The sequence below is a fragment of the Pezoporus wallicus genome, unplaced genomic scaffold (assembly GCF_028554395.1).
Source record: "Pezoporus wallicus isolate ANWC-B61680 ecotype Strahan unplaced genomic scaffold, APGP_CSIRO_Pwel_v1 contig_8542, whole genome shotgun sequence".
Lineage (NCBI taxonomy): Eukaryota > Metazoa > Chordata > Aves > Psittaciformes > Psittacidae > Pezoporus > Pezoporus wallicus.
The window spans coordinates 2,475,550-2,496,620 of record NW_026640148.1 but is presented as its reverse complement, the minus strand read 5'-3'; the positions used below and the strand labels follow the sequence as shown (position 1 = coordinate 2,496,620).

Below are 21,071 nucleotides of genomic sequence, written 5' to 3'. Positions count from 1 at the left end.
GTCAGCCTCTTTAATAGGGCAGCAACATGTGAATCCAGCCTGGGCTCTAAACTCTTTTTTTTCCCAAGCATATAAAACCCAAGGCCTCCTACGCTCATGTGCGTGAAACAGTTCAAGTGATGCCAGCCTGAACTGTGCTTCCCATTACTGCAAAGTTATTTCAGTGCCCTGGGTAGCTTTAAGAGCCCGTAACAGTTCAGTCAGAAATGAAAATGAAGTCTCATTAAAATACATTCACAATAGGAGGAAAAAAGGCCCCAGACTGTGTTTTTTTAAGTATTTTTTTATCCTGAATCAGCACTGATCTCTTCAAGTTAAACTTCCTTTCTCCCAACCAGCCAAATCCAAAGACAGTTTTGATTCATTTCCAGATGAGTTTTCTGAACAATGCTGGAGGTTTCCAAGTTTGCCATTTTATCTCTAGTCCCTGTCTGCCAGCCCTTCTTTCCCCTCTTTAAAATCTGCTGTCTGATTAGCACTGTTGCACATTTCCATAACATCCCACGGTTCCTGAGCCTGAAAGCCATAAACCCAAGCAGAAATAGGATCTCGCCAGCCGAGCGCTAGCGTTTCCCACCTGGCCAGGCCGGGGCTGCTCCTGCTCCTGCACGTTCAGTGTGCCCCGTCCCGCACAGCTTTACCCGAGCAGAGCTGGGTTCAAGCCGTGAAGAGCTCCTGTATCAGCAGGACGATGTTTTTGGAGGCAGCCGCGTAGCTGTTGGCAGCCCCCTCACATCTCGCTGCGGCCGGAGCTGGAGCTTCCCACGCTGGGACAGGGCAGGCTCCAAAACCCGGTGCTCAGTTCAGTCTTGGGTTCGTCCCTGCTGCCTGCTCACACACATGGGACAGAAGCAGCGTTCCTGTTGGTAGCAGGGTCATCTCTGGGGTCTGTCAGCACTCTGTGTAGGGTCAGCTTGGCAGGGCTCCCCACTCACACTATGGGGAAGGCAGGTACTGCAGGCTGAGGATGTCCCCTTGGGGATACTGGTGTCATCATCTCCTTGCTTGTTATCTCCTGCCTTTCTGCCAGAAACTAACTCTTCTGTATGTCTCCTGACACTTTCTCCACTCCTTATCTCCTCCTCATGCCCGTGACTTCACATCTTTCTCTGCTCTCTGGAAGCCATGCCTTCCTCCATTTCCAGACTGGCAGCTCTGCTGCAGCACCCATTTCATGCTGTGTGCTCAGGGGCATTGCAAGAAGCCATTAAACCCCAAGGAGCTTCCCTGTGGTCGTAAAAGAAGTTGTTCTCAGAAAACGAAGCGGGTGCCCCGTTGGCACAGATGGTGTGTGCCCACCTACCACACTGCCAGGGGCTTACTGCGCCGAATGCAGCCACATCCAAATTAACATCCAACTAATTGCTTTAGCAATTATAGGGCAATTAGAATAAAAGAATCACTGTCTTAATTAAGAAGCAGATTGAACAGGATTTAGCAGCTCCTAGCTGAGAAATACCCAAATCATTTGGTATCTGTTGTTGTGTGTATGATTTCAGATGGCAGCAATGCTTGTGCAGGGTGTGTGATGCTCAGAAAGTACATAAATGTGCAATAATTTGCACTTGCCTCATTGGAAGAAAATTGCACATGAACACTGGGGAGAATGAGATGTACTCGAGCACCAAAAGGTTTCTTAAGAAAATACCTTATGTTTTACTTGCACATCAGCACAGCAGACAGAAGTGGATCAGACTCTGGCATGAAACCATGTATCTGAACCGCATCGCAAATAGCTGGTCCCTGTTGTGGTTTTGTTTTCCTTGCAGCAGTGTCACAGTTCACCTCTCTCCTGTAAGATGAAGTTTGATGAATGTAAGGAGTTAAATGGTGTGTTTGCTTGCTGTCGCATGGGAACAGCTTGTTGACCCTGATCCTTTCTGCCTTGCTGTGATCGGGGCTCTGCTGTGGTATGAGAAGTATGAGCACCAGTTCCCAGGGCCACAGGCACACACAGTGGGCTCACTTCCATGGATTTCAGTGGCAGACCAGGGAGTGCAAAGAGGGGTTCTGCTGATATCTCCATGACAAAGCTGGGCACCCTAGTATCTCTGCAGGACTGGATTTTGTGCACATCAGCCCCATCCTTGTGCTGCTGAGTGCAGTACCTTGTGCAGTCTGTGTCCTGTCAGACTGCAAGAAACATCTCTGTACCGGCCTATGCCAGATTCTCCCTGAGGTTCCTGTGTAATTTCACATGTAAATTAATGCACATTTGTGTTTGCTGAGCGCCGTGCATGCACATCCCCACTCCACACAGCTACACAGCTGTACCAGGCACTCTGCCCGTGAGGCAGCGGTGCTAACAGGGAGCCGCAGCAGTTGGATGGGGCATGTTGATGTGACAGGCACAGTTCACCCTCCCCAACACAGCCTGTGGCTCTCATCGGCTCTTGTCTCCTCTTCCCCATCAGTGCTGTCACATTGCCACAAGTCTGAAAACTTCTGAGCAGCTGCAGAGAGATGCTGGGGGGAGCTGGGGGACCAATGGGTTCCCAGTGCCTGGGCTGGACCGGTCCTATCCCCAGCATGCAGGGGCACTGTCAGTGTCCCGGCCACACTGCTGGAAGGAATCACCACCAGCAGCTCCATTTGCTCACTGAGTCTTCTCTCCTTCCCCCAGGAGACAGTCGGCGAGCCCTTCTTCCTGCTGATCTGTGCGATCAAACAGCAGATTAACAAAGGCTCCATCGACGCCATTACTGGGAAGGCCAGGTACACCCTGAACGAGGAATGGCTCCTGAGGGAGAACATCGAGGCAAAGCCGAGGGTGAGTTCCTAGACCTGGTTCTGATGGGGGCAATTGTGCATGAGGCCGGTGAGGTACCCATGCAGGTGGGATAGACACATAAACCGTATCCCTGCCAGACACCTTGCCACTGCCTAAGCTCACGACTGCAGAACAAGGCTCATGACTGTGCTTCCATGTCTGTCCCTTGGTGGGTCACTGAAGTGTCTCAGACGGATGGTGGAGGGAGGTGACAAAATTTGTTCTGCCACATTCAGTTAAAGCAGCAGGTTTATCGATCCTGGCAAAAAAGCATCTTCACTAGCAGCGGGGAAGTGCTGGCTGCAGACCTGGCACCCGGGGTGAGGGCTCTGCCCAGGTCACAGGAGCGGTGCTGAGAGTGGCTCTGCGGAATGTCTCCTGTGGGACCAGAGCAGCCAGGGCTGTGCATGTGGAGGGCCCAGGTCCCTTCTGTGCCTGACACAGGATTCAACAGACACCTTTCCAGAGCCTCGGTCAAATCCTGCTTTCAATTACCTGGCATAAATCTGGAGCAGCTTTGCTGCAGTCAGGAGGTTACCCCGGATGTGCATCACCATAACTCAGAGCAGGTTCGAGCTTCCACATCCTCTGCAGATTCCTGTTATGAATTGACCTGTAAATGTACAGAGCAAAGCCGGGGATGAGCAGCAGGCGCAGGGTGTTGGCGCTCTCAGCAGAGGTAACTCCATGAGTGTGAGCAGGGGAAGTGCAGCCGCTTCCCACTTGGCAAAGAAGGGGCAGCAGCTGCAGGGGATATGTGATGGCAGTCTCAGCATTGCTGCTAGCCTCTGATGCAAAACCCACCTGCACAGTGTCGAGTGTGAAATGACATCTTCATTAATGCTGTGGAGAAAATTGGACTTCACCTGCACATTCACAGTGCCCATAGTCAGGGGTGCTGATACTGAGATGCAGCATTTGCAGATAACTCTCACATGTACCAGGGTCCTTCTGGGAGGCAGCTCTGCCCGAGCACAAGCAATGCTCCTGGTACCTGAGCTCCTGGCCCCGGGCTGACTGGGCGGGCAGCAGGATGGCACTGGGATTGCGTTCACCACTCAAGGACGGCGCAGGGTTTCTCTCAGGGAAGCAGAGGACACAGGCTGAGGAGCTGGGGCTGTCCCAGGGTGAAGCCTGGCAGCGGCAGGAGACGTGTCAGTGTCAGTCCCCGTGTCTTGGCTCTGGGCCGGCAGCCCCCTGGGGTGTAACTCAGCCTCTCTGGAGGGTGAAGCCTGGATGGTGACATTTGTTCAGCCATTTCCAGCAGTGTGGGGCACAGGGGGAGCTGTGCGGGCGTCCTCAGGAGCTGGCAGACCCGGGCAGGACACCTCTGACTCAGCCTCTGCCTGCAGAACCTCAACGTCTCCTTCCAAGGCTGTGGCATGGACTCCCTTAGCGTCAGGGCCATGGACACAGACACGCTCAGCCAAGTGAAGGAGAAGATTCTGGAGGCCTTCTGCAAGAACGTCCCCTATTCCCAGTGGCCAAGGGTGGAAGATGTCGACCTTGGTAAGAACCAGATGCATTGGACCAGACAGTCCTTAAAATGAGGGAAAGCACCTGCCACTGCATGGTACCTCTTGTGTCTGTTTGAGGGTTGTGGGTGAAGCAGCACTGACCAGAGGGCAGATGTTTTAAGTTAGGACAGCAGATCTCAGGGCAGCCTTTCCTGTTGGTGGTCTTCAGGAATGTGTGGTGGGACCAGTATTGGTGGACAGAAATAACAGGGCACATAACTGGAAAGAAGCTTTAGGAAAGCCCAAGTGGAGCGGGGGGATGCTTGGAGCCTTTAAAGCCTGCAGTCTGGACTCCAGAACAGGTACCCTCTAAGCACCCCTGAGCCTGGAGATGGCTTGTTAATACATGTCTCTCCATAAGCAGCCATAACTGAGCCCATGGGCTCCTGTCTGACCATAGATTCAGACCTGTCATTTGTCTGCCCAGAGGCCAACTCCTTCCAAACAAAGGCATGTGCCTCCTTCGGGCTGGTGTCTCACTTCCCCCTTCTCTGTGCTCAGAGTGGTTCGCCACCAGCACCGACAGCTACATCCTGCGGGACCTTGATGACACTTCGGTGGTGGAGGATGGCAGGAAGAAACTCAACACACTAGCACATTACAAGGTAAATCTGCTGGGAAGCAGGGCCTGACTGGACTTGGGGGCAAACTGCGGTTCCCCCTCCCAAAACAGGATCATCAGGAGCAGGCAGGGAGGTTGCCATAGCTCCACGAGAGCTTCCAGGGAATAGACATCTGCCCTGGCGAGAAGCTTGTTAATATTGCAACACACTGAAACTAATTAAACCCTCTTCATGCAAAACAAGTTATTCCTGACAACAGAAACAGGAGGGGGAAAAGCCCCTATTCCCAGCGGCCACCAGCTTGGCTGATTAGTACCACTCTGCTCTTGATCTGTGCTCCTGCTGAAGTCACTGGCACAATTGTCTCTGTGTGCCCTAAGAGCAGGGGCCAAGGAGGCATCGAGGAGCAGAGGCCAAAAACGTGCAGAAACGTGGCAAAGCAAACTGTTTTCTTGACCATTTTTCCTTTTGAAATTAAATGAAACCAGCAAATCGGGTATGATTTCTGTATTCCCTGTTACTCCTGGGAGCATAATACTCCCTGGTCTGTAACAGTGCATGGAAAATCAAACCGGAGCTGGGTACTTATTAATATGATTATCAGGGTAGTAGCCACGCTCAGAGCCCCACTGCTGGCACAGTGCCACACTGCACCAGAGCCGGAGCCACGGCACTGGAAGGTGTCACCAGCCCATGGGTCCTGGCAGCACCAGGTTCCTTCTGCCCTTTGAGTGAGAAGCAAACAGCATCTGCACAGCATCGCACTCCCTCGTCCTGAGCTACTTGGTGTCAACATCCAAAGATATATCTTGGGGGAAGGGCCAGGGCAGGCACAAGGGTGTTTGTGGCAGAGCAGGAGCTGCACCAGTGTCCCCCAGCTCTGAAAATCTCCCTGGGGCTGTACCCAGCTCCCTGCGAGGCACCATTAAGGCCCCATCATCAACATCTGCTCTTCCCTTCCTCTGCAGATCCCTGAAGGGGCATCACTGGCCATGAGTTTGTCGGACAAGAAGGACACTACACTGAGCAGAGGTAATGTCTCACTGCTCTTCCCCTGTTGCTGGTGACCAGGCAGGAACACTTGTAGCTTTAGAGGAGGGGTGTCTCTGGCCAGGGGTGCTGAGAGCTGGGTCCTTGTCTGGACCATGGGAGACAAAACATCACATGAACAAGGAGTTTTGACCCCCACCTCCAGGCCACCTGCACAGAGCCCATCCCTGCAGTGGAACCTCGCTAGAGCGAGGAGCTGCTCGGGCTGGAGCTGCCCTGTTGCCAAGGCTGGGAGACAGTCCCGGACACATGGGGTTGTGGGGCACTGTGGGGTGCAGTGGGGCATCGCAGGGAAGGATGATGCAGGCTTGCCCCTGTGCTCATCCTGCTCTTGTGCCCTCCTGCATCTCTCTTAAAACACCCCGTGGAAGACCTCAAGTCCTCCTCAAAGGACTTCCCGAGGTACTCGCCACGTGCCTCAGAAGGTAATAAACAATCCCAAACCAAAGAAAAATGCTGAAGTCACTTGGGATGGGAATGCCAGCTCAGTGCTGGGGCTCTTGGGAATAGGGAAACACCTCCTGATGCAGAGGGTATCTGTGGAAGCGCATTTAAGCTTTGGTGCCCTTGGCTGAGCTGCTTTGTTTCTCTCTTCTTCACAGTGAAGGATCTGGACACGGAGAAATACTTCCACTTGGTGAGTAGAGAGGTTGTCCTCTGCTGCCAGGCTGGCTGCTGGGGAGATGTCCCCCTGGAAGGCAGCAGCCTGGGAAGTGCTGGGGGCAAAGAGGTGACCAGTCAGGCTCTCCTGCACTGAAGTCTGTGGGTCCTGTTTTTTCAGCATATGTGATGAAAGAGGAGAAAATCTTCTCAGCCTCACTGATATTAACACAATTCATCTCTGTGGGCTGGAACATCAGATGTGAGGAACAAGCTGGATCAGGGCTTGTTAGTTTTCTTTAGAGGGGCTCAAAGAGGTGCAGAAAGGTTATCTGTAGACAAGCTTCAGAACTATGGGACAGAATAAAACCACCAGGACGGCACAACCGGTGTTGTGCCTGTGCTGTAGCTGTCAACAGCCACCGAGAGCTCTGGAGCTGCCAGTAGCATCCCACACAGCCCTGGTCAAAGCATCTACCGGGAGCCCCTGGCACGGCACTGGCTTCCCCAGGCCAGGAGATTGATGAGTTCCTGGCTGTGCTCCGTGCTGAAGGACCAAGTGCTGAACGATGCTAAAAGCTGCTGTGCAAAAAGTGTTATGAAGAGCAAGAATACCTCATAGCCTGATGGGTTTTTTTTTGCTGCCAAAGTTTCCATGCTGGGATGGAGTGCAAATATACAGCGCATGCACACACATGTGCACTCAGCAAGGGGGGAGAAGGAACGGGAAACCAAATGTGCACATGTGAAACGATGCCAAGATGGCCTTAAATGGCTTGCTAGGTCATTACAGAGCAGTAACTGACTGACCTGCCCAGTGGAATATTTGGTTTTGTTTTCAAAAAGGCGAGGGTGGGAATACTGCCTGATGGTTCTTGCGCTTTTCCCAAACCTAAGAAAAGCTGCTTTCTGCAGAAGCCTTGTGCATTGCTTCTGGGAGCCCAAATTGCAGCGACCTGGGAGCAGGAAGGCCAGCAGACTAACGTGCAAAGTGAGATTGATTGTTTCATTTTCTTTGTCTAGCTTGAGCGAGGCAATAAAAAGTGCAAGAGAAACATCAGAAAAAGGGGTATAATGGATCACTTTTTTAAAGCCATATAAGGGTATATTTACAACACAGTAACTGCTTCTTAATTGAATTTTATATGTAGTTGAAATTCTATACTTAAATGAAAATCCAGTGTGACACTTCCGCAGAGGAGCACTCTGAACATGTGTTTTATATCGGACCAGGTTCTCCCAACTGATGAATCGGTTGAACATAAGAAGTCCCACAGGCAGAGCCATAGGAAGAAAGTCCTCCCCGAGATCTACCTGACCAGGCTGCTCTCCACAAAGGTAGGAGATGGATGCCCTGGCTCAGTCTGTTTGGAGCCAGAGGCCTGCTCTAGGGAGGGAGTGCAGTGGGGCTGGTTGCTCCACAGGGGCAGTGGATGCTGGAGCATGGTCAGTGGGGCTACCAGGCACTGCTGGCTCCTTGAGCTCCCTCCAGCTTTCCAGCTCATCCTCAGAGCAGCAGTACTGTGGGAAGCCCCCCATGACCTCCCCAGGCTGGTCTGGGGTCTGTGCACATGGAAGGGATGCTGACCGCTTCCAGGCTCGTGATGCGCTGTTTAGGTCTGAGCCCCTTTCCGCAGTGAGGAATCCTGCTGGGAAAGGAGATGGAGATGCTCAGCTTTGGGAGCAGGGGAATGTCTGTGCGATCTTAATTCAGATTTGAACTTCCCCACTCTCTGCGAGTGCTCAGCTCCAACAGTTGGGCTCCCAGCCCATCTTTAATCCCAGCATGATGCTTCACTGGAGCAGAGATCACAAGAATGGCCAGCAGTCTCTAGTCTTCTTTGTATTTACTGTGCAGAACAATCGCAGATGTGAGATCCTAGCAGTAAGAAAGAAAATCTCGATGCCAAAAGAAATTAAACCCAAATGCAAGCTAATTATATCGCTATGCACAAATAAACCTTTCCCTCCCTCCTTCGGAATCCTCTTTCTCTGCTGCCAGTTGGATAAATGAGAAAAGGATTTCCCCTTGTGCGCAGCAGTCGCAGCCCCTCCTGCTGCTTCCCGGGCTCGGGTGCTTTCCCCAGGCTCCATAGGGTGCTTGTCCCGCAGGGCACGCTGCAGAAGTTCCTGGATGACTTGTTCAAAGCCATTCTGAGCATCCGAGACGATAAACCACCAGTGGCTGTGAAGTACTTCTTTGACTTCCTAGAGGAGCAAGCAGAGAAAAGAGGGATCACAGACCCTGACACTATGCACATCTGGAAGACCAACAGGTTTGGAGGAGGAAATCTCTTCTTTCTTTCCTTCCTTCCTTCCTTCCTTCCTTCCATCTCTCCAGAGCAGCAGCTACAAAGCCTTGGTGTCCTAATCACTAGGTTGCTAAAAGTAGAAGAGGGACTTGGAAAGCAGGAGAGGGGCGGAGGGGGTGGTGAAAGATGAGGCCAAACACAGGCTTGGAGAGCTTTGACCACAGAGCTCAGGGGAAAAGTGATCTGGAAGAGGAGGCATAGGCAACTAAAGGGCAAACTGGCACACTAATACAAACAATTAAAGGGAAAACAGGAGAGGGAATGAACAATGGGAGACAGCACTGGTGTTAGCTCTGAGCAGTGGAGATCTGAGACAAAACCACGTCAGGCCTTAAAGCACCATGGAGATTCTAAAACCAGCAGGTTTGGCTCCTTTTCATTTACTCTCTGGCTCTTCAGCCCTCGGGGCATCTTTGTCTCTGTAACCAAGCTGAGACCCCAGGGCATTCACTTGCACTTGCGCTGTGGCAGTAGCATGCTGGAGCTCTGCAGCCGGGAGCAGTGCTGAGGGATGTGATGAGCACCAGGAATGGGATGGGGGACCCGAAGGGGAGGGGGATTGGAGCAGGAGGAAACCAGAAGATTTAACTGGAAGAGCTGGGAGCCTGGAGGGAGTGTCCGGAGAGGCTAAGTGCCTCTGGGGCTGCAGGGACAGTGACTGTTTCCAGCCTAACGTGAACATTAAAACCAAGTCTGGCTGGGATAGCAGGCACACAGACACAAGCACCGAGCTACAGCTTTGCCTGCCCTTCATTACCTTTAGTTGCCAGGAGAGCAGAGACTTACAGTGGCTTTCACTCCTCAGCTGCTGAGGAGGAATGATAGGAAGGGCAAGCAGTACCCTAAAACTGTGGCCAAGTGAGCTGTGAAATAGTTGGAGGAGAAAATTATGGGTCAGCAGAAAAAGAGGCACATGAAATGCATTTTGTGGGCAAGGCTTGCCATCAGAACCAGGTGATGGTTACTCTCAGGGAAGACTGAAAGGAGCTGACACCATTGCTACAGAAATCAGGGAGTGGGGAAACCTGCTCCAGCAGCCCCGTGAAGGCAAACCTGCCCATACCCTGCCTGGGCACCAACAGCTGCTGAAGGAACGAGGTGCTGTGCACCCCTGGACAGCCTGGACTTGGAGGTTCCTTCCTGTGCCACGTGCTTCAGCCTGAAGAGATGTCTCTTGAGGGAGAAGACCTGTGCCTGCCCCTCATGTTAGGCAATGGGCCATATGCTACCAGGATGTGATTAAATAGCAGAACCCAGCTCCTCATTCTTTTTTCTCTTTGCTATTCACTTTCGATCATCATCTTTCCTGCATTTCCTCCCCTCTCCCTCTGGAGGACAACTATTCACCTGGTGTGTGTTCCTGACTTGTTTCCTTCGCAGCCTACCTCTGAGGTTTTGGGTCAACATCCTGAAGAACCCCCAGTTCGTCTTCGACATTGACAAGACAGACCACATCGATGCCTGTCTCTCTGTGATAGCCCAGGCTTTCATTGATGCCTGCTCCCTGTCTGACCTGCAGCTGGGCAAGGTACTGTCCCGAGAGCACGTGTGGCTCCTGTGCGGGCAGGCAGGACACACACCAGTGCGGGTGGGAAGGGACTGTCGGGTCTCCCAGCTCAGCCTCCCGCAGCAGTAGGGATGGTAGAGAGACCCTTGCTCAGGTTCGTGCAGTTGAGTTTTGGCTGTCTCCAGGGGTGGGTTCTCCCTCTCACTCCACTTTAGTTCACACCATGCATCAGCACTGGGAAGCACTTGGCAGGCACTGCTGTCTCCATCCCACGCTGCCCACCCCAGGCTGGCAGAGCCCAGCGGGCTGGCTCTAGGAAGCCAAACCTGCCCTGAGCATATGCGAGGCTGCACGGGCCAGGTCTCCTCTCCCACCACCGGGATCCCATGCACCATCCTGTGTGGGATGTTCTGCTCTCCCACTGCTCTCCCACCGGCTCAGCCAAGCGCGGTGGTGACGTTTGAAACTTCCTGACATAAATAAGTTTTATTAGGAAGTGCTGTACATCCCCCCCGTGCCCCCCCAGGGGCCGGCGGTGCAGGGTGTGACGTCGAGGGGACCCTACAGAGGGGGGCAGGAGGCAGGCGCTGCTGAGGGCAGCAGGAAGCCTTCGCTCCGGGCTGACGCTGCAGGAAGATCTAATGAGCGCTTGATTCTTTCTTTGTTTGGGTTTGGGGTTTTTTTCTGGTGGGTTACGAAACACCTCCAATTTGTCCTTGTCAGGCCGTGGGTGAGGGGAAGAGGGGTCAGCCCGAGTCAGACAGCAGATGGAAACAGTTTTCGGGGATACAATAGCATAACTGAAGGAATTGTTGAGTAATGTGGGAAGAATAAATCCTCAGCATAAAAATCAGCTCGCATACACACGCAGTGTATCGCTGAATGCTTTCCAGGCTGGATTCTTCCCCTGGGTTCAGCATGTTGCTCTTGATACTGCAAATGTGAGAGCAGGCTCGGACTCACACATCTGCAGTGCACAAGCAGTTAATAAACCAGTACACATCTCCGTAATACAGACGAATCAGACACAAATTAAAAACTAACTTAAACAAGAGGCAGCATGGGGGGATTTTTTGTGTTTCCAAGGGGAAGAAAAAGAACTATGTAGTGAGCAGGCTCTGTAGCTTGGCTGTATTCCTGCATTGCCTTGTCATTGGGTTTGAAAATAAACTGCTGTGGGATCTGGTGCCACAGCCTGGTGCCCATTTCCCATTTCCCCTGCAGCATCAGCCAAGCTACATATTGCGGCAGCAGATTGCAGTTACCCCGGGCTTCCTTATTTACTGCCCGATACAGCTGAAATGCTGCCTCCTCTGCTGAGCTTGTCTCCTCCCAAGGTCCTCCCTCCCCTCTCCACCTGCCAGAGCATCAGGAGCAGTCCCGCATCCCATGTCAGGGCAGTGGGACACGGTGATCTCACTCCCTTCTGTGCCCCTGAGCCAGGGGCTGTTTCCCTTTGGGATGCAGCACTGGGCCAGTCAGCCAAGTTCATTCCCGGGTAGTGACGTCAGCGGGGCAGGATTGCCTTGAGGTTAAAATCATTCACGCTCGTGGCTGAGGGGAGCACAAGAGGGGTTGTGCCTTCACTGGTACAACCCAATTGTGTGGCTGGGAGGTTAAGACTGCTTTGTCCAAGCTGACATTAATCAAGAGAACTCAGTATTTGCTGTTAATTACTTTATGTGCACTCAATATAGGCCAGGCAGGCTGGGTTAGCCAATGCAAAATAAATCAAAGCTACATGAAAAATCCAAGAGCAACATTTCAACCGACAAAGTTCAGCTTGTAAGAGAGCTTTGTTCTTCAGTTTACATCAAGCTGGCCTGGCTGCTCAAGAGACCCGGTAAATGCATGCAGAAACCCTTCCCTTGTTACCAATTTCCACAGGCAGAGCCACAGAGCACAAGTGTTTTATCTAACACAGTTGTGCTGCACTCATCTGCAGAACATTACCTGGCAGCAGGCCATCCCGCCTGACCTTGTGCATACTTTTTAGCTTGCCCTTTCTGCCAATTAAAACATCATCACATAGACCACCTTCACTGGCAGTACAGCTAACAAACGCCGAGCTCATGCTAGGAAGAAGGGCTGGGGGACAGTGCTGTGGCTCCACGGGTTGGGGGTACCTGTCTGCAGCACCTTGATGTGTTTGAGGAAGCGCCTCTGTCATTAGCTGTGTTGTGCTTTGGTGCCATCCCACCACACTCCTGCCTGTGTAAAGCCAGGACCAAAGACATAGCTGTTTCCTGAAAGCAGCTGTAGCTGAAGTCCGCATCCGATGAGCCAGACAAACAGGATAGGAAGTGTTCAGCCAGGAACAACAGTGTCTGATTTCAGTATCTCGCCCTTGCACTAGGACTCCCCGACCAATAAACTGCTGTATGCCAAGGAGATCCCCGAGTACAGGAAGATAGTGCAGCGATACTACAAGCAAATCCACGACATGCCGCCGCTCAGCGAGCAGGAGATGAACGCTCACCTGGCCGAGGAGTCGCGGGTAAGGCATGGGGCGCGCAGGCTGCCTCCAGCGACTGTTTAAGTGCTGCAAGGAGCAAGCAACAAAGAGTATTTTGCCTCAAACTTCCATGCACAAACTTCATCTGACCTAATTCCAGGCATCTTCAGTTACTGCCAGAGCTGCAGTAAACACCCACGAGTTAGCTTGAACTGAACTGGCTTTGGCACCACTGGGAGCTGAGAGCAAAATTCAGTGCCAGAGAGTCAGGAAGCTTGGAACAGGATCCCTGCAGTCCCACAGCCCCGGCCAGCTGCCCACAGGCACCAACTGCCAGGGCCGGCACAGTCCCAGGGCCCTGCTGGCAGCATCCGCATGCGGAATGCCGGCAGCGTGCTCCAGATCCACGGCCTGCCAATGATGGGCTATGGCTTCCTTGGAATCAATCCATCTCCTGTGGCACTTCAGCCTCAGGCACGAGCAGGTTTCTCCCTTGGCATTCCTCTGCCCGGCTGTTGTGCTGCCCTACCCGTTGAAATGGCTTTGAGCACAGACAGGTAAACTGAGCTGTGGAGCGTGGGCTCTAAGGCTGGCTTTAGAAAGACTGAGATCATTTCTGATGTGAGGAAATGCATTTCCCTAAAGGGGTAAATCAAAAGTCTGGTTACATCAATGCAACAAAAATACCCAGACAAAAACCTTCTTTGAATTTAGCTAATGCCTGCTGATGGGGCTTGAACTCACTTGCTGCATCACATTAATGCTCCTCCCCTCTTTGTTCTGTCTTTATAAAGAAATACCGAAATGAATTCAACACCAACGTCGCCATGGCCGAGATCTACAAATACGCCAAGCGCTACCGCTCCCAGGTAAGCAGGTTCAGCCACACTCGGCCCTGGCGTACCCATGGAGGGACCACCAAAGTGGTGTGTGTTAACTAAGTGGCCAGACGCCTGCATCCAGCCCCACTGCAAAGGGATTACTGTTTCTGGCATAATCCCATGCACACACAGATGCACCTGCCTCCTAGCCTTTGGCTGACGCCTTCCTGAAAGAGAAATCCAGCTATTCCTGGCTGGTTTAACAGCGTGTGGCTGGGCTGGACTGCAGCAGGGTCCTGATGTGTAGACTCGCAGATGCTTTCTGGAGGGCAGAGCACGCTGATGCAGTCCACACTTGAATAACTTCCTATCCCCGGCCCTGGCTGCTCCCGACCCCCTGCACCACGGGCTGGCTCCACACCATGGGCTTTACTGTTGCAGTGGATTTTGGTTTCTCTCCCACCCCTTGCTCAGGGACTTGGCTCTGCCCTAGAGAGCCAGAGGGTGCCGGGGCTGTGGGCTCTTCTCATTCGGGGTCCAGCTGGCACTGGGGTTCTGCAGGTTCTGCCCACATGGTCTCAGCACCCTCCTGTCCGTGTCTCCTGCAGATCGTGGCTGCCCTAGACACCAACCCCACAACAAAGCGCACCCAGCTCCAGCACAAGTTTGAGCAAGTGATTGCGCTCATGGAAGATAACATCTATGAGTGCTGCAGCGAAGCCTAGGCCACCTGCAGCCCTGGAAGTGACCTTCTCCGCAGCGCAGTGCCGTAGGGAACCTGCCTTCAGCCGCGGATACGCTGTGGATCGCCTCCGCAAGGGCCATTCTCAAACCAGCCTTGCAATGGGGGTGGGCCTGGCCCACGGCTGAAGGGCTCCTCACCCAACAAGAAGCCACGAGACACCTTTCCGAGCAGCTCAAACCCCCTCTGGTCTGCACTGTGGCACCCATGATTTATTTGCTGTTGCCAGCCAGAAATGGAGACGTGACCCTTGTGGCAAGCTCAGTTCACCATTTCCCTCTGATCAGCACCTGAACGGTCAACGGTTCCCTGCATCCCTGTTTGTGGTTCCTCAGGACAGAGATGGGGCTGCAGAAGCCATAACAATTACACAAAGCAGAAGGGTAACCTCAGGGAGCAGAGACAGCAAAGGCCATCAGAGCAACGCCTGCGCTCCCTACTACACCATCCCTCCGACATCCTTGTTTTTCCATCACCAGGGACTCTGTCAGCTGATCACTATCTGCTGCATTCTGTGTATTTTTGTGCCTTTTAATTTTTGTACTGTATGTGTAAACATAACCACTCCTCCATTGGAGACTTGGGCAACATGGGGAACTCGGGACTAAGACAAAGCAGCTGCTTCCCAAGTAGCTGGGGCATGGTGAAAGCACTTTATCCCCTAATGGAGACAGCTGTTATGGAGCATGTTCCATGTTTAGACAGTGTCGGAAGGGCTGTTCCCCCTTCCCCAGGTTCCCCGACCTGCGTGCACAGTGAGCTAGAGCTGGGTAGTATCACGACAAAAGGGGTCAGCTCCTGCTGACACCCTCCGTGAGTGGGCTTGAGCCACACACAGGGCAGAATACAAGGTAGCACCTTCCCCCCTCTGCCCCATGTGCTCCAGCATCTCCCTGCGATCATCCCTGGTCAGTGCTACTGAGGTGTCTTCCTGAAGCAGCTTGTTCTGCTTGCTTCAGAGCCAGCCAGCCATGGCTGAGATCTGAGAGCAGCAAAGACAGTGCAGTTCTGCTTCGTGTCCAGTCTTTTTTTTGGCTGATAAAGGTAAATGGACTGGACCCACCCCTGACAGCATGATGCTCAGGAGGGCAGCACAGCAGCTCCAGCACCCCACACTGCAAACAAAGGTGGAAGGTGACCCACACTTATACTGGGGCCAGCAGGCAGGGTCCCACCGAGCAGACAGAGCTTGTCCAAAACCCAGACACTTCACTGCTGTCCTGCAGCACCCGCGCCGGGGCAGAGCCCCCATCTTGGTGGCCCGTTCTCCTTCCTGCAGGTAACACCATCTTTTCTGCAGCCAGGGGAGCAGTGACCTCTCTGGTCTCCTCCAGCGTTGCAGAGGCCCCGCGGTAGAGGCTGGACCACAGCAAACGCCACATGAAGCCAGCGTTTGCATGCAGGCAGAGGCAACCTGCCCATGAAAGATAACCCAGACGTAGCCACCGCGTTTCCAAACTGCCAAATAGAACATTTAAAGTTACTACCTCACTCCAGGCAGAGTCTAAGGTGAGCCTCCGCTACCCATCAGCTGGTGAGGATGCAACCTGGTCTTAGATGACTTTGGTCCACCAAACTCCTCCTGGGTGACTCACTGCCATGGACAGGTGGCCTCTATCCCATCACTCCCAGTAATGCCACAGTTGTCAGGAATTGGAACACCAGAACTGTGTGTGTGTATATAGATATCTATTTTAAAACAAAGGATAGACTTTATTCAGTATGCTAAAGGGGGGGGGGGGGGGAAGGGGGAGAACAGAGGTTTTTTTAAGAGAACTACAGAAAAAGTGCATACACTGTGGAGGTTTCGATGTCTTTGCTGAGGATGTGGCTTCAGAATAGAAACTCTAAGAATGTAGCTGGGCTACATTTTATTTTGAAAGTGATTTCACACAGAAAAAAAAACAAAAAAAAAACCTTGAATTTATTTTCCTTTTAGAAACTGTGAATAGCTGCCAGAGACACAGGCAGGCCCAGCACCGGGGGAGGGGAGGGCCAGGAGCGCCAGGGTAGCAGAGAACGTTGAGCTTGGCTGCAGGTGGGGAAGGGGTCATGGAGCGATAGCCCCATGCTGTTGCAAGGACAGGATACGGGGGGAGCTGACAGTGTGGTTTGCCTCCGGGTGATGTGAGTGGGCCGTGTGCTGGGGCTATTGCTTTATTATTTAATTTTTTTCCAAAGCAAAAAAAAAGAAAAAAAAATAGGAAAAAGTAGTTGCTACAACCAATGTAAAGGAACAACTTTTCCAGGGCAGAAGCTTGAGGGTTTGTAGTGTTGCCTTGAACCCCGAGCCCTTTGTAACATGTTTTTAAACTTTGGCACGTGTTGTGGGTGTAGTGCCCTTACCTGCTGTGTAGTGGAAGTGGCAGACTCTTGGAAAAGCCTATCTTTGTAATAAAACAAGGTGCTGAAACCTGCCTAGTGATGTTCCTGCCCCTGAGCATGCAGAGGATATACAACATCGGGGAAGACACCCGCCGGGGTGTGTGCAGTGAGCTTTGCATGTCCAAGATGTACCGTGCAAACTGATAACCAGCTTGCTTCCACAAGAGGTAGGGTTTAGCCCGTCTGCCCTGCAGAGCCCTGACTGCCTGCAGAGCACATTGCAGCTCCTGCTGCCCAGTGCCTCAGCTCCCACCAGAACACGGAGAGCCACGTAAGGACACAGCCGACACCTGAACTCACACAGAGCCCAGTAGCACCACAGCAGTGCCCATGACCACTCACACAGAGCCCAGTGACACCGCAGCAGCGCCCATGACCACGCACACAGAGCCCAGTGACACCGCAGCAGCGCCCATGACCAGGCACACAGAGCCCAGTGACACCGCAGCAGCGCCCATGACCACGCACAAAGCCCAGTGACACCGCAGCAGCGCCCATGACCACGCACACAGAGCCAAGTGACACCGCAGCAGCGCCCATGACCACGCACACAGAGCCCAGTGACACCGCAGCAGCGCCCATGACCACGCACACAGAGCCCAGTGACACCACAGCAGCACCCATGACCACGCACAAAGAGCCCAGTGACACCGCAGCAGCGCCCATGACCACGCACACAGAGCCCAGTAACACTGCAGCAGTGCCCATGACCACACACACAGAGCCCAGTGACACCGCAGCAGCGCCCATGACCACACACAGAGCCCAGTGACACCGCAGCAGCACCCATGACCACGCACAAAGAGCCCAGTGACACCGCAGCAGCGCCCATGACCACGCACACAGAGCCCAGTAACACTGCAGCAGTGCCCATGACCACACACACAGAGCCCAGTGACACCGCAGCAGTGCCCATGACCACGCACACAGAGCTCAGTGACACTGCAGCAGTGCCCATGACCACGCACACAGAGCTCAGTGACACTGCAGCAGTGCCCAGGGTCAGGCACCCTCAGCTCTGTCAAGTGCTGTCAGCCCTCAAGACTCTGCCTTTTCGCAGCCCCAGGGAGCCCAGGTGCCTGTTCTGCACCAGCACCACCCCTCAAAGTTTCTAGGTTCAGCACCATGACACCACCCCATAGGTCCTAATAACTGTGGTATTTCCAAATCCTCTCTTTTCCACCTCCCCCAGTAAAAGCTGCTCTTTCCAGACACCAGAGGGATTTTCCTTTCCCACTAGAAAGCTGATTCTTGAAGCTAAAGCTGAAGCTAAATCCAGCCATTAAATGGTTTGGCCTCTGCCAAAGCAAGCACCTGGTGTTTCACACCAAGAGCCTGGTGAGTGGACACAGCTCCCTTACGGGACGTTTCCATGCAGGGATCAGTGCCTGGCGAGGCTGACCCACACCAGAGGGGCAGGGGAGCTCTGCTCCATTACTGCTGCAGCATCTTCCCCCCTGCCCCGGGCACGACGAGAGTTTCAGCTCCATTAAAGACGGATCAACACGGCCAAGGCTGAAGTTTAAAGAGAAGTTAGTTTGCTCAGCTCTTGCTTAAGCCCCAGAGCAAGGCCAGGAGCCTTGGAGGGCATTGGCAAGGCCAGCTGAAGATTAGCAAAATCCTCTTTAGGAAGAGAGTTTTACTTCCACTGATTTACTCCTGCCCAGGAGGACTATAACCCTTTTCATTATCAGGCTGACCTTCAGAAAGGCTCTGCTCCATGCAGGGCAAGAGAAATTCAGGCACTTGAAGCTATTAAATGAAAATGCTGCTATGTTGATCTTCAGGAGCCAGTAAGACAGGTTTAGAGGTGGGAACTGTGCCACAGATAGGTAACAAGAGCACAAGCAATGCTGCAGTCCTCAGCAGACATCCCAAACTCCTTTTTTTTGAGCCCTAAACCACTTCTACCTTCCTCATACCATGGTTAGAGCACCAGCAGCTGCCCCCATACTGGGGACCCTTGCCCATGGCATGGACCTGGACCTGCTGCACTCCTGTAATCCCAGCTCAGCCAGGCATTAGCACAAGGGCAGGCAGGAGGACAGAGAGCTGGGCACCCACCATGGCCATGCCTGAGCTCCACAGTGCCCCAGGTGCCGCTGTGCTGTGTCCTGTGGGTCCCAGAGCCCCCACATAGGCCGTTACCCACCATGGGGCTCACCACAAGCCTGCACACACACAGCACCCAACGCTCCCTGGCGCTGCAGCCCAGAGCAGGGGACATGGAGAGCAGGCAGCACAGTGCCACATGGGACGAGGCCAGGAGATGGGAGTGCAGCAGCAGAATCCCACGAGCAGGGCAGCAGGCACGCTATGATGGCAATGAAGCAACTTTATTAACAGGGCATTAACAGAGAGTTAAAACCTATCCTGGGAATAAACCCAACACAGACCCCAAGGGCCTGACCCCAGCTGGGTTCCTATGGAAGAGGGGCTGTCCAGGACACACTATGGGGCCTTCTTGCCCTCTGGGAGGGCCGCTGCCTTCTTCAGGCTGGCCTGCCCCTGGCCTGCTCCTGTCTTCACCCGAGGCTTCCTCACCTTGCCTTCAGTCCCCTTCACCTTGGTCCCTTCTGGCTGGGGCCCCTCCGGTGCTCCTGGCTGGGCTCCCTCGGGTGCCTTCCTCTTGCTCTTTCCCACTGGGGTCTTCCGTGGCCGCTTTGCCCTGGCACCCGCAGAGCTGGCACCTCTGTCCCCTCCTGCCTCCTCAGCATCTGGAGCCGTGGAGGGCCCTGAACGCCCCTTGCCAGGGCCCCGAGGGCGGCCGACAGCTCGTGGGGGCTTCGTTCCATCACTTCTGGGCTTGGCTGCTGCCAGTGGGGGGTCCTTGGGGAGGAGAGAGCACCTCCAGCTACTGCCACCAGCCCCCCCACACACCCACCCCACACCATGCTCACCTCCATGGCCTTCGTCCTCGACTTCTGCTTGGCCTCCGTCAGCTTTTCCTCCACAGCCCCTGCGGGATGGGCAGAGGATGAGCCCAGGCAGGAGCCCCTCCTGGGGCTGGGGCACCCCAGGGTCTTGCGGCACCACCAGCCCTTTACCTTGCTGCCGCACACCTGCCACAGGGGCCCGGCCAAGCTGGCTAGCCCCAGGCTGGGCTGGCTTAGAGAGCTCTCCTGTGTCAGGATCCTCCTGGCCTGGCGGCTTCTTCTGCTTGAGCATCTTGGGGGCTAACTGGGGGTGAGAGGGGGTGGAAGTAGGGCTGGTGCCCACCGCAGCCTCAGCCCCACTGCAGTGGGGCCAGCATCCCCCTGCTCACCATGAAGGCCTCAGCCCCACTGCAGTAGGACCAGCATTCCCCTACTCACCATGAAGGTGCCAGCAGCCCCTGTGGCAGTGGAGTTGCGGGGCCGCACCAGGTCCCCACGGCTCAGACCCTTGCTCAGCGTCACCTTCACCCAGTACTTGAGGCGGGTGGGATCCACGGTGGGGTACTTGGCCAGGATGAACTTCGTGATGGCTGGGACAGAGGCACCCTTGTTGCTGTCCTTGGCCTGCAGTGCCTCGATGATCATCTGCATGGTTGAGGGGTGCGGAGTCCTCCGGCGCTGCGCCAGTAAACCTGGGAGCTGGGCTGTGCCAGCAGCTTTGTCTGCAGGGAGAGAGACACCACATGGGACCTGGACCCCGAGGGCTGCAAAGCCCCCCAGGAGCTGTCTCACAGCCACCAGAGCCTGAGCAGAGCCCCAGCCCCACCAGGACCCCGCAGCAGCCTACAAACCCCTTACCCAGCTGATGCTCCATGGCAGCACACACCAGCCCAAAGACCCTGTTCTCAGGCAGCTCCACTGACAACACCTCTACCCTTGCTCAGGGGCTTACCCCGTTCACTCCCAGCTAATTTATCAGAGCAGCACCCTGCCTGCAGGTGCTGTTCATGAGCTGCTAATTACTGTGGTGGGCAGGTGGCTGAGAGCCCTCTGCAAAGCTCTGCAAGGGGCCAAGGGGAGCAGGGCCCTGTCTGAGTAGAGGGTTTGGGGAAGGGCAGGAGACGGAGGGTCATGGGGTGATGACCCCGAGCACACAGGGCAAAGGGGCCTACATGCTGCTTGGAGGGTGGTGAGGAGCTGGGATTGGAGCTTGCTGATGGCACTCACTGTGGGGTGAATGGGGAAGCAGCTGGGTCCCATGCAGGACCTGTTCCCAGTGCGCTGCTGTGACGTGCTGGCTCCCTTCACCTGGGGAAGCAGGGTGCTGCACTGCCGGGGAGCCTGAGAACAGGGGACGGGGGAAACAGTCCCACAGATGAGAGGAGGAAAACAGCGAGCTGCTTTGCTGGCCAGTGAATGCAGGAGGAGCAACGCCTGCACAGAGCCCCAGGCAGGGGTGCGCTCACCACCAGC

General features: G+C 54.2%; 2 protein-coding genes across 2 annotated transcripts in view; one reads left to right on the top strand and one right to left on the bottom strand.

Annotated features, from left to right (window-relative positions):
* PLXND1 (plexin D1) overlaps positions 1 to 15,245 on the top strand; it is a 74,015-nt gene extending 58,770 nt beyond the window's left edge. Inside the window, exons 26-36 of the mRNA XM_057417558.1 lie at positions 2,624 to 2,770; positions 4,123 to 4,279; positions 4,789 to 4,892; positions 5,819 to 5,882; positions 6,503 to 6,537; positions 7,734 to 7,838; positions 8,613 to 8,776; positions 10,193 to 10,340; positions 12,676 to 12,816; positions 13,569 to 13,643; positions 14,204 to 15,245. Of these exons, the coding sequence (XP_057273541.1) occupies positions 2,624 to 2,770; positions 4,123 to 4,279; positions 4,789 to 4,892; positions 5,819 to 5,882; positions 6,503 to 6,537; positions 7,734 to 7,838; positions 8,613 to 8,776; positions 10,193 to 10,340; positions 12,676 to 12,816; positions 13,569 to 13,643; positions 14,204 to 14,320 (1,257 nt within the window). The 3' untranslated portion in view covers positions 14,321 to 15,245. The remainder of the gene's footprint in view (positions 1 to 2,623; positions 2,771 to 4,122; positions 4,280 to 4,788; positions 4,893 to 5,818; positions 5,883 to 6,502; positions 6,538 to 7,733; positions 7,839 to 8,612; positions 8,777 to 10,192; positions 10,341 to 12,675; positions 12,817 to 13,568; positions 13,644 to 14,203) is intronic.
* A 3,928-nt stretch (positions 15,246 to 19,173) lies between these two features.
* LOC130603750 (histone H1.8) lies at positions 19,174 to 20,497 on the bottom strand. Its single transcript, XM_057417754.1, has 5 exons — positions 20,457 to 20,497; positions 20,037 to 20,320; positions 19,770 to 19,902; positions 19,623 to 19,681; positions 19,174 to 19,551 (listed from the first exon to the last, which is right to left on the bottom strand). Exons 1-5 carry the CDS (start codon positions 20,470 to 20,472, stop codon positions 19,174 to 19,176), a joined length of 870 nt encoding a protein of 289 aa, XP_057273737.1. The 5' UTR covers positions 20,473 to 20,497.
* Between the last annotated feature and the right edge of the window lie 574 nt (positions 20,498 to 21,071).

Bases quoted from the DNA above. Each gene is read 5' to 3' on its own strand.
- LOC130603750 (XM_057417754.1), bottom strand. The intron at 19,682-19,769 runs GTAAAGGGCTGG...CCCATCCCGCAG, and splicing joins GGCAGGTGTGCGGCAGCAAG to GGGCTGTGGAGGAAAAGCTG. The intron at 19,552-19,622 runs GTGAGCATGGTG...CTCCTCCCCAAG, and splicing joins CGAGGACGAAGGCCATGGAG to GACCCCCCACTGGCAGCAGC.